The 13,343-nt window shown below is 36.0% G+C and overlaps 1 protein-coding gene across 5 annotated transcripts in view; it reads right to left on the reverse strand.

Annotated features, from left to right (window-relative positions):
* The window catches only part of LOC127857552 (1-phosphatidylinositol 3-phosphate 5-kinase-like), a 128,292-nt gene that overhangs the window by 9,602 nt on the left and 105,347 nt on the right, over positions 1–13,343 (reverse strand). For all 5 annotated transcript variants that reach the window (XM_052393989.1, XM_052393986.1, XM_052393990.1 and 2 more), the window contains 4 exons: positions 4,252–4,353; positions 2,894–2,990; positions 1,426–1,505; positions 112–215 (listed from right to left, as the gene is read on the reverse strand). In XM_052393989.1, coding sequence (XP_052249949.1) covers positions 112–215; positions 1,426–1,505; positions 2,894–2,990; positions 4,252–4,353 — 383 coding nt within the window. The remainder of the gene's footprint in view (positions 1–111; positions 216–1,425; positions 1,506–2,893; positions 2,991–4,251; positions 4,354–13,343) is intronic.

A 13,343-nucleotide genomic window follows, 5' to 3' on the forward strand; every position in this document is an offset into this window, starting at 1 on the left:
GATCACAAAAGGTCACCATGAGCATCATCATCAGCAGCAGCAGCATCCCATAACACTTCTAATGTTCTCTTGTTGTGTCTCCACACCAGCCATGTTCTGTTAAACCTGTACCTGTTGTTTCTCTACGCTGGCCATATACTGGAAGTACTCGGGTCCAAACTTCTCAAACGACTCCACCTCCATGCTAGACATCTGCTTCAAAATGAATCGGTCATCTGAAGTGAACAAGAATGAACCAGTTATCTGAAGTGAACAGCTAAACTTGTTTGTGTATGCTTGGAGATTTGCTGGTTGTATGTATGGGTATTTAGAATTTTATGAGGTCCTTCCAACCTTTAGGCTGCATTATGTGCATTATGTGTTGACCCAGAGTGTGTCTGAACACTCCTTTGCTATTAACTTACAAATATTTGGGACGAATTTTTAATTATAGCACGCATTACAAGCTATTGAATTTTTACTGAAAGATTTGCGATTGTTGGTGTGGTCTTGTGTGGTGGGGGAAGCCCCACCAATCAGGTATGGTGACCACCAACCAAACTCACAAGCACAACAGGCATTGAACCAGGGTTGCCTAGGTGAGAAGCACATGGACCAACAATTGCTCTAACCGACAGGCTTTAAACAGTATTTCAGTCATGATGGCTTTATACAAACACACCTTGCTGCTATTAGCTGATCATAATTCCATTTTGTGTGACTGGCTGACCTTATTTTATTTGTGAACAGTGTTCACATCAGCAATTCACTTTCATTTTGTATGTGTTAGAACCTGTGATATTAATACTTCATGTTATAAGAAAATGCTTTGTAAAACTGTACTATTTTTTTTAATATTCACAATATCATAGTCCGAAAGGTATGTTTAATAAGCCTACCAAAACAAGATGGCTAATTCAACATTTTGGTTTAGTTTTTTGTTCAACTCAATTGTCAGTGCATAAAGTCATATAATAACTATTTGTACATAAACTGATGTTTCTTATACATTAAAAATAGAATTTGTATGCACATACTTATACTAGTAACTGACATGTGCCGTTCTTGAATCAATGAAAAGTGATTGCCCAACTAAATAATGTTTTAAAGTGGATTAAGAAAGGCCAAGAAAATAAATTAATGATTTTGGTAATACAGTTTATATTTACCAAATGAACCCCACAGGTATGGCCAGATTATAAGATGACTACACATGTGCGCAGGTGAGCTACAATGTCACAAGGTCACTGTGGTGTTGTTGATATAATGTCTGTCCAGCAACCTGGATGTTCCGGGTTCGTTCTTTGGATCTCCAGCAAAGAAACCAAGTACTGGTTCTACTCAGAAAACAGACTCAATAGCACTTCAATAGCTTTAGGCTTGTGATGCAATTAAGCTTCAATAATTAGGTTTAAAAAAAATAATTTCATATTGGTTCATTCTTACCAAATGTTTTACAAAACGATGAACCAGATTTCCCTCCACTGGCTTCCCAAGGCTTACATCGGCACAAGGAGCGAATAAATCTTAAATGGAAAACAGAAATAAGATTTTGATGTCTACTGTATAAAAAAACTATGTAGTTTTTGTCACAAGGCCATAATCTGGGACAGACACAACTTGATAAGCAACTCACAGGCTTGAGGTGTTAAATGACCCAGTTCATTGAAAATAATTAATTTGAGCTTCACTATGTGACATTCCGGCTAAAATCTGCACGGGCTTATCAGGGACGACACGTTGAGCTTTAACGGAATTTTTCTTTTGAAGAGTTTCTTTTAAGCAAAAGTCAAGTCTAGGTGGCAAGTGTTGTCCCTGAAGAGCTTTTGTAGACAGCACAGGGTAATTACCAGTATGAACGACTATTTATGCATATGCATGAAGCCCAGTTTTCCCAAAGTGTGGATCATTTTCTTATTCAATTCTAAGATTGCATCAGCTCTAATTTAAGACAAGAGTACCGCATAACGGGTGCCAATGCTCGGCTGCGGGTGCAATTTTGAATAAATGAAAGCTTGTCAGAATTTAGTTTTTTAGAGATCACAGTGACCTTGACCTTTGACCTAGTGACCCAAAAATAGGTGTGGCTTGTAGAACTCATCAAGGTGCATCTACAAATAAAGTTTCAAAGTTGTAGGTGGAAGCACTTTGATTTTAGAGCCTTTGTTAAAATTTATATTAGAGGTCACAGTTACCTTGACCTTTGACCTAGTGAACCAAATATGGGTGTGGCGTATAGAACTCATCAAAGTGCATCTACATATGAAGTTTCAAAGTTGTAGGTGGAAGCCCTTTGATTTTAGAGCCAATGTTAAGGTTTAAGCACTGCGGACAGCGAGCTGGCTATGACAATACCTCGGGGTTTCCCCGAACACAGCGGAGCTAAAAATTACCCTTATTTCCCCAAAAGCTCTTTTGTTTGTAAGAAAATCAATAAAATTTTACATTGATGATCAAGAGCGTTTGTTGCGAATGTTATTATTCAATGTTTGCTTTGTATGAACGAAGTGCAGGGTCAGTTGAGAAGGGGCAGTCTGTGTAATCTTTTACTTACTCAATTTGCCAAAAAGTTGTGTCTCGTTGCTCTATAAATCAAGAATTCTGAGAAGGTATTGACAAACAACAAGATAACAGTCAATCTCAACCAATATTTAAATTAACAAACAGATTATTATCAATGGATTTCTTTTACCTCAGGCTAAACAAAATATTCACTTGTTACATAGCTTATCACAAATTGTATTATATGTTGGATTAAACATCTCTATTTCAAATTAATTGTTGTAATTAGTTCCTTTTTGGTGACTATTCTCTTTAAGTATTTTCGCTTGATTGAGGCCACTTAATTGTTGTAATTAGTTCCTTTTTGGTGACTATTCTCCTTAAGTATTTTCACTTGATTGAGGCCACTTACACACTTTCTCCCTCTGGGAACACATGCTTCCTAAGGTGGCGAAAATGATCAGCAAAATACACCTTGCAGTAGAAGCGGGCGGTGGAATCGAAGAACTCTGTGAAAGATTGTTTTGAGCAAAATATAATTATGTATTTTAAACTGCAAAGGGAAATTCTGTATGCAAAATTGTTTGACAAAACTACTATTTACTCAATAAAATATACATATAAATAACCAAGACTATTGTCACTCAGTGCATGCGTAACAGTTCAATTCAACTAAAATTGGCAATTCTCAACAACAATAAAATTAGTTTAATTGATTGTACTGGAACCAGTTAATTTTGGACAAAGTCTTTATACAAACAATATATATATTAATGTACAGAACACTGTATTATGTGAATTTGGAATAAGAAATCAAACTGGGAATGGACATCATTTTGGTGATTTTCTCAAACAAAACTATTCATTTCATAATCTGAATTTATTTTTGTAATAATGTATCTATACTTCAAGCTTAATAAGCAATTTTCCATTACTTTTTCATTAACAGTGAATGTATTTGTATCATTTTAACTGTATTTTTAAACTGTGTCCATGCATCGCATGGACACAGTTTCATTTCATGAGGATTTTTTTACAAATCAATAAAAAGTCCAGTTTTGCAGTAAAATCAATTTAAATGATGCTAATATATATGCAAGTATCTGTTTTAATTATAATTTGTCAAACTAAATAAATACAACATATAAAACTGCATACAATGCACTTTTGAAAAAACTCAATTTATTCCCAAATTGATGTCTTATTCCAACTTCACATGATACTGTGTTTACAGGCAGATTTTACTTCAGCCATTTTCAGTTCACACATAAGAATACAAAAGCTATAATATTAAAGGAAAAAAAGCACTGATTTAAAAGCGGTTGAGCAGTTAGATGACAATTACAAATAATTTATCATTACATTCACACTTCAGTCTCTTCTGCTGCTTTTTACCCTTTCCCATCAGAAGCAAAGCTAAAATGGCTTTTGCAACCAGCAAATAAACAGAGTAACTCGCAGTCTGTTCAGGTTTTATGCTGTTTGCTGCTCATCAGCATCTTGAGGTTGGAAATGAAGTCTTAAAAGCTTGATTCTAGTAAAGAAGATTTTAAATTTAAGTAGATTTTCTAAGGGACAACAAACGTTTCAAAGTGTGTTTATAAGTGGTAAAGGGTTAACACATACCAACACTTACGTAGTTAAATTTGGTGGTTGATGGTTGTTTTGGTACTAAAGTGTTAACACATATCAACACTTACAAGTTACATAGTTCAATATGGTGGTTGATGGTGGTTTTGGTACTAGGGTGTTAACAATATCAGCACTTACGTAGCTCAATATGGTGGTTGATGGTGGTTTTGGTACTGGCCGTTTTTCCCTTCTCACCTTGTTCAGACACGCTGGCTGTGAACATTGGGTAGTCCAAATCGTCTGAAACCAGTACACAAGCAGGGTGTTTGTGATCAAGTTTTTCAGGTAAATGTTTTCTGATATGGGACAAAAGGTATTTTTTAGTGAGGAAAATAAAACTATAAATGAGCATTGCTATGGAAAAACAAGACACAGTCTAATTATCTGAAAACTTGATTTTGGCGAAGAAGAGACTTCTTTTAAAAGTGCAATAAAAGCAGAAAATGTCATCTCTCATTAGCCTTTGTGTAATGCACAGGCTTATCTGGGACAACAATTTACATACAAGCAATAGGCCCTGTATTCCCATACAAGCAATCGGCCCTGTTTTCCCATACAAGCAATAGGCCCTGTTTTCCCATACAAGCAATAGGCCCTGTATTCCCATACAAGCAATAAGCCCTGTTTTCCTATACAAGCAATAGGCCCTGTTTTCCCATTCAAGCAATAGGCCCTGTTTTCCCATACAAGCAATAGGCCCTGTTTTCCCATACAAGCAATAGGCCCTGTATTCCCATACAAGCAATATGCCCTGTTTTCCCATACAAGCAATAGGCCCTGTTTTCCCATACAAGCAATAGGCCCTGTATTCCCATACAAGCAATAGGCCCTGTTTTCCCAGATTGATGGTCAAATATTTTGAAAAAGTTGTGCTCATGATATGAGTTGTGTTCCGAGAAAACTGGGCATTATGCATGTACGTAAAGTGTTGTCTCAGATAAGCCTGTGAAATCCACACAGGCTAATCAGGGACGAAAGTCCGCTTTTATGAAATTTTTGTATAAATGAAGTCTCTTCTTAAAAAATCCAATTAAGCTAGAAAGTGTCGTCCCTGATTAGCCTGTGCGGACTGCACAGGCTAATCTGGGACGACACTTTACGCACATGCATTTTGCCTAATATTCACAGAACAAGACACATATTTGAGTAAGATTTTTAAAGTGGTAGTTCTGATTTAACAATATTACATGCCGAATATTTCACCTTTGAACCATGTGGTTTCGGACAACATTTTCAAACATTTTTTTGCTGATAAGGTCAATACTAACAAGGGCTGTTTGTAAAACATGCATGCCCCCCATATGGGCTGTCCGTTGTACTGGCAGCCATTGTGTGAATACGACTTTTGTCACTGTGACCTTGACCTTTGACCTAGTGACCTGAAAATCAATAGGGGTCATCTGCAAGTCACGATCAATGTACCTATGAAGTGGCATGATCCTAGGCAAAAGCGTTCTTGAGTTATCATCCGAAAATCATTTTACTATTTCGGGTCACCGTGACCTTGACCTTTGACCTTGTGACCTCAAAATCAATAGGGGTCATCTGCGAGTCATGATCAATCTACCTATGAAGTTTCATGATCCTAGGCATATGCGTTCTTGAGTTATCATCCGAAAATCATTTTACTATTTCGGGTCACCGTGACCTTGACCTTTGACCTAGTGACCTCAAAATCAATAGGGGTCATCTGCAAGTCATGATCAATCTACCTATAAAGTTTCATGATCCTAGGCATATGCATTCTTGAATTATCATCCGAAAATAATTTTAATATTTCGGGTCACCGTGACCTTGACCTTTGACCTAGTGACCTCAAAATCAATAGGGGTCATCTGCGAGTCATGATCAATCTACCCATGAATTTTCATGATCCTAGGCGTATGCGTTCTTGAGTTATCATCCGAAAATCATTTTACTATTTCGGGTCACCGTGACCTTGACCTTTGACCTAGTGACCTCAAAATCAATAGGGGTCATCTGCGAGTCATGATCAATCTACCCATGAAGTTTCATGATCCTAGGCGTATGCGTTCTTGAGTTATCATCTGGAAACCATTTTACTATTCCGGGTCACCATGACCTTGACCTTTGATCTAGTGACCTCAAAATCAATAGGGGTCATCTGCGAGTCATGATCAATCTACCCATGAAGTTTCATGATCCTAGGCGTATGCGTTCTTGAGTTATCATCCGGAAACCATTTAACTATTTCGGGTTACCGTGACCTTGACCTTTGACCTAGTGACCTCAAAATCAATAGGGTTCATCTGCCAGTCATGATCAATGTACCTATGAAGTTTCATGATCCTAGCCCCAAGCGTTCTTGAGTTATCATCCGAAAACCACCTGGTGGACGGACCGACCGACCTACCGACCTACCGACATGAGCAAAGCAATATACCCCCTCTTCTTCGAAGGGGGGCATAATTATATAATTATAATCATGTTACAAATATTCTCTGTAGAAAAATGGGCATAACTAAAGCAATTTCTAAAGCAGAACAATACAAATTACAAATGCATATCATATCATAGAGAACAATTCAGTCAAGTGTGTTAATTGTACATTATAGTGTAGAAACAACAATTGTGTTTAGAGACAAACAGTTAAGACAATTTGACATCTGTCTATGGTTAATCAAGTACAATTACTTCATTACAAGGGTATAGTAACTGTTATACACTATAACTTCTTTAACTAGACATTGCACTGCAATGACTGAAATGCTAACGTCATCACAAGGTCTAGACATATAAATCTTGATATAAATAATTTGGAAACAATTATTTAAACCATTAAATAATCATAGGTCCCTGACACATGAGCTGTCTCCATCGGAAGACATATGCTCCCGAAAAACGCTTTTTTCGAAACTTAAACGCAGATTTCGAAACCTAAACGCGGACCCTAAGTTCAAGGTCAAAGGGGTCAAAGTTTGTGTGCTTATAAAAAGGCCTTGTCCATATACACATGCATACCAAATATGAAGGTTACATCTGAAGGGAAATTATGAGCATTTTTCGAAACCTAAACGCAAAAGTGTGACGGACAGACAGACGGACAGACAGTGCGACTGCTGTATGCCACCCTACCGGGGGGCATAAAAAGTAATAGTAAAAGTAATTACACATTATTGTAATTCACATGCATTTAGAATATGATCCTTTCAATCCGTTCACATTATACACATGTCCAAATGCTCAATGATATTCCATTTTGAGAACGTCCATCAAGTTATCAATTATTGATTTAAAGAAGTTATACTGTACAAGTAGCAGCATTCTATTTAAGTAAAATCTGTTAAACAATACCCCATTCTAGAAGCTGTTAGGGTATCATTCAATAAGTGAAACTTATGCACCTAAAAAGCAACACTTAGAGACCAACCCATGCAAAGGCCATTGGACTTCAAACATATTCCATAAAATTTGTTGTGGTTTGGTATTACTACAAAAACTGTTGGTCCTCGTATCAGACAAAAACAAGTATCGTTGAAAATGATGGATGCTCACCTTATGTTCGCAATGAGAAAATGTAACCAAAGTGTGACCTTGAGAAAATCCATTATTAGCCTCATGACCTTGACCTCAGTGACCCCAAACCTGATTAAAATGTAGAGGTCCATGCAAGGTACCTACATGCCAAATATGTAAGAGATCGGTAAAATATTGAAGGCACTATGAGAAACTGTAACAAAAGTGTGATGGAAGGAAGGAAGGACAAACTGGCAACTATATGCTCCTCAAAAATTTTCAGGGAGCATAAAAATAAATAAATATGTAGAACTTTGTTTTGGTTAAAAAACAAACAAACTTAGGATTATATAAAAAAAAATATTTATTTATATTTTACTACCAAGGATATTAAAACAATACAAACTGGTTTATTTTTTATTTTACTTCAAAGGATTGTTTAACTTACAAGAGGGCCTGAAAGGCCCAAAGTCGCTCACCTGAGATAAAAAGAAATGACCAGTTCTTTGCAGCCCAAGATATCAATGGAACAAATGTTCTTACCAAGTATCATGAAGAATGAACAACAAATGGCCCCTTGGCGGCCATGTTTTTTTAACAGACCTGAACCATTTTTTAACTCTTCCAAATTATGTCCAAAAATCATGAAGATTAGGAATAAAATGTGTCTTCTAGACTGTTCACATGTTGTCACTATATACATATAAAGAAAACTGCCCTACTCCCTGGCGGCCATGTTTTTTCACTGATCACGGCCATTTTCAAACTCGTCCGAGACATCCATATAACTAATGTTTTGACAAAATTTCATGATGATTAGGCAAAACATGTGACTTCTTGAGTGTTCACAAGCTTTTTTACTATATAATTTTAAGGAAAAAGACCCCCCCTGGCAGCCATGTTTTTTAACCGATCCAAACCATTATGGAACTCAACTGTCCTATCCAGGTGTGGTAGTGCGGTCTCCTTCGCTTACGCAAATGAACCGGTCACAGGACGGTTACAAGTTAAGTTACTTTGTAAGCACTTATGTAATGCAGAAATATTTATTTGACAAACTCTTATTTCCGGTCAGGATGAATATACTGACTGGTTGTAATTCAATTAACTAAAGGCGTTCAGTCAGGGACGCCTAAATACACTCAAAGAATTTATTTATAAGTGAAAACCAAGGCAGCTTTAACAAAAATAACTAATTTTTATTCCAAGAACTTGGAAAATGAAGAACAATGACAGAAAATTAAGAACAGGTACAAGCCAAGTCTAAAGAATCTAATTATCGTTACAAAAATGAACAACATAAAGCAAATACCTTAATGAATTCAAAATCTGTAAAAAAAAAAAATGATATAAATATAAGTTACTGTTAGTCTAGAAAGTGCTTCAAAAATCTAGTTTACAAAATAGGTCTAATTTAATATAAAGAACAATATTTATGGAGATAAGGAAACTTCAGTGAATCAAATGTAAAAATAAGAAAAATTTACTACAGTTATTGAAATAAAATAGAGTCTTACTAATTTAGAAAATGCCAAATAAAAATAATCTAAATAATAAGAATAGTTTAGAAAATAATGCCAAAATGTCTTGATGCTGGTGTTAAAAATAATTTAGAGTTTAATTATTTCAAAATTCCAACCTTTTTCAAGAGCTGTTAACTTTTCAAGAAAGCATCAAGAGGTGTTTAAATCAGCCCAAACAGCTTATTTTATACAGTTCAGAAGAGATCAATGGTAAAGTAATCAAATTTCCCTCAGAAAAGTGCATTTATCAACGATCAATATCTTCCCAAATTCCAGAGCAGAATTAAAAATAGATTACTGAACCAGGTTAAACAAGGGAGATAAATACTGCAAAATCATGTACATGTTGTCTTTCTTTCAGTTATCTCTTAGTTTAAAGGCTTATCATAAGTGTTCATGACTAAAACAGTTATGTTAACTATGATAATTCTGTGTTATGAAAAATTACATAACACAGTTAATGTCACATAATATTGACATAATAAAACCAAACTTTACTACACAGGAAACCAATGTTCTGACCAAATTTCATGAAGATTGAGCAAACTAGAAAGTTAACAAGATTTTACTATAGCCATATATAGCCATATAAGGAAAAATGCCCCGCCACTTGGCAGCCATGTTTTTCAAGCCAATGTTTCCATTTTTCAACTCATACAAGATATCATTGGGACAAATCATCTGAGCAAGTTTCATGAAGATCGGAAAATAAATGTGGCCTCTAGAGTGTTAACAAGGATTTACTATGGCCATATAAGGAAAAATGCCCCGCCCCCTGGCGGCCATGTTTTTCAACCAACAGACATCATTTTCGAACTCGTCCAAGATATCATTGGGATGAATCTTCTGACCAAGTATTATGAGGATCGACAATAAATGTGACCTCAAGAGTGTTAACAAGATTTTGCAATAGCCATATAAGGAAAAATGCCCCGCCCCTTGACAGCCATGTTTTTCAAGCAATCGTAACCAATTTCAAACTCATCCAAGATATCATTAAAACCATTCTTCTGACCAAATTTCATGAAGATTGGACAATAAATGTGGCCTCTAGAGAGTGAACAAGGAAAATGTTGACGTCGCACAACGCACAACAGACAAAAGGTGATCACAAAAGCTCACCATGAGCACGTTGTGCTCAGGTGAGCTAAAAATGGATTATACCGACCTGTCGAACTTGCTATATTTGCTGGTGACGTTACATACTGAAAGTGCGATTCTTGAAACCAGCAAACTATTGCACCTTGTTAAGTGACGTATGCAACACAACAAGTTTTTGACTGATTGAAGTCAATTTTACTGGTTTCAATCTGTGTGATGATCATATGAGTCCCGTTCTAAGAAAACTGGGAATAATGCATGTGCGTAAAGTGTCATCCCAGATTAGCCTGTGCAGTCTGCACAGGCTAATCAGGGACTACACTTTCTGCTTTTATGAAATGTTTTGTTTGAATGAAGTCTCTTCTTAGCAAAAATTTAATAAAGGCGGAAAGTATCGTACATGATTAGCCTGTGCAGACTGCACAGGCTAATCTTGGAAGACACTTTATGCACATGCATTATGCCCAGTTTTCTCAGAACGTGACTCGTTTATATAAAATCGAAAGCAGGGAACTACAGGACACTTGCCTGTTCCACGCTAATTAAGAATTGCTGGGAAAGTCAGCAGTAAGCAGCTGTTTCAACAATCCCGAAAATAAAAAATCAAAAATCACAAAGCTTTCTTCACTTTAAATTGATAGTTTTACCATAAGTTTAAATAGAACATGTTTAAATTTAGATGTCTTTATTTTATTTAAAATTGTTAACCATTGTTAAACAATTTGATTTGTAACAGCTTATTTCTGGTAGTGTGATCAGACTGTTACACTGTTTATTACTATTAAATGCTTAGGTCAAACGGTTTGTTACTGCAGCTGGTCTTAGTGTAGGGAAATATTCATACAGATTATGTTTATTTTCTTGCTTAATGTCAAATGGCTAAACAATTTGATATTTGAAAAATATTTTGACAAAATGAAACTGAAACTGAAATTAATGGCCATTCAAAGTTTGTGAGGGCAAACTAACTTTGTAAGCTTATAGCTCTGCAGGGCAAAATACTTTCAGCACATTTTTACATTCCTGAAAACATTTATTAATTTTATAAAGCATGTATCAAATGAGAGTCAAAGAGTTATTGTTTTTCAGCATATTAGTCCTATGACAGGCCAAGATTTAATGTCTTTCAGCATATTAGTCCTATGACAGGCCAAGATTTAATGTCTTTCAGCATATTAGTCCTATGACAGGCCAAGAGTTAATGTCTTTCAGCATATAAGTCCTATGACAGGCCAAGATTTAATGTCTTTCAGCATATTAGTCCTATGACAGGCCAAGAGTTAATGTCTTTCAGCATATAAGTCCTATGACAGGCCAAGATTTAATGTCTTTCAGCATATTAGTCCTATGACAGGCCAAGAGTTAATGTCTTTCAGCATATAAGTCCTATGACAGGCCAAGATTTGATGTCTTTCAGCATATAAGTCCTATGACAGGCCAAGATTTAATGTCTTTCAGCATTTTAGTCCTATGAAAGGCCAAGATTTAATGTCTTTCAGCATATTAGTCCTATGACATGCCAAGATTTAATGTTTCAGCATATTAGTCCTATGATATGCCAAGATTTAATGTTTCAGCATATTAGTCCTATGACATGCCAAGATTTAATGTTTCAGCGTATTAGTCCTATGATAGGCCAAGATTTAATGTTTTTCAGCATATTAGTCCTATGACAGGCCAAGATTTAATGTTTCAGCATGGGTAAAACAACAGGCAAACAATTCATCTGATTTAAAATGAATTACTAAAAATACAAACTAATACTTTTCAGCACTATTCAAATAAACATATTAGTACTCAAGCATGTGCCCAATGTAAGGCAAACAGTTTATGTGTCAAAGCAAGTGTCTTATAATAGGCAAACAGTTTATGTGTTTTAAAATGAATCAAATGACAGGCAAATTGTTATTAGCACTATTCAAATACTAGGAAAAGAGATCAAGCATTTGTCAAATGACAGGCAAACAGTAAATGTGTCAAAGCATGAGTCCATTGACAGAAAAACAGTTAATGAGTCAAAGCATGAGTCCAATGACAGACAAACAGTTAATGAGTCAAAGCAGGTGTCCAATGACAGGCAAACAGTTAATGAGTCAAAGCATGAGTCCAAAGAAAGACAAACAGTTAATGTGTCAAAGCAAGAGTCCAATGACAGACAAACAGTTAATGAGTCAAAGCATGTGTCCAATTACAGACAAACAGTTAATGAGTCAAAGCATGAGTCCAATGACAGACAAACAGTTAATGAGTCAAAGCATGAGTCCAATGACAGACAAACAGTTAATAAGACAAAGCATGTGTCCAATGACAGACAAACAGTTAATGAGTCAAAGCATGAGTCCAATGACAGACAAAAAGTTAATGAGTCAAAGCATGTGTCCAATGACAGACAGACAGTTAATGAGTCAAAGCATGTGTCCAATGACAGACAAACAGTTAATGAGTCAATGCATGTGTCCAATGACAGAGAAACAGTTAATGAGTCAAAGCATGAGTCCAATGACAGACAAACAGTTAATGGGTCAAAGCATGTGTCCAATGACAGACAAACAGTGAATGAGTCAAAGCATGAATCCAATGACAGACAAACAGTGAATGAGTCAAAGAATGAGTCCAATGACAGACAAACAGTTAATGAGTCAAAGCATGAGTCCAATGACAGACAAACAGTTAATGGGTCAAAGCATGTGTCCAATGACAGACAAACAGTTAATGGGTCAAAGCATGAGTCCAATGACAGACAAACAGTTAATGAGTCAAAGCATGTGTCCAATGACAGACAAACAGTTAATGAGTCAAAGCATGTGTCCAATGACAGACAAACAGTTAATGAGTCAAAGCATGAGTCCAATGACAGACAAACAGTTAATGGGTCAAAGCATGAGTCCAATGACGATAAACAGTGAATGCGTCAAAGCATGAGTCCAATGACAGACAAACAGTTAATGAGTCAAAGAATGAGTCCAATGACAGACAAACAGTTAATGAGTCAAAGCATGAGTCCAATGACAGACAAACAGTTAATGAGTCAAAGCATGAGTCCAATGACAGACAAACAGTTAATGAGTCAAAGCATGTGTCCAATGACAGACAAACAGTTAATGAGTCAAAGCATGAGTCCAATGACAG

Source organism: Dreissena polymorpha, chromosome 14 (genome assembly GCF_020536995.1).
Source record: "Dreissena polymorpha isolate Duluth1 chromosome 14, UMN_Dpol_1.0, whole genome shotgun sequence".
Classification (NCBI taxonomy): domain Eukaryota; kingdom Metazoa; phylum Mollusca; class Bivalvia; order Myida; family Dreissenidae; genus Dreissena; species Dreissena polymorpha.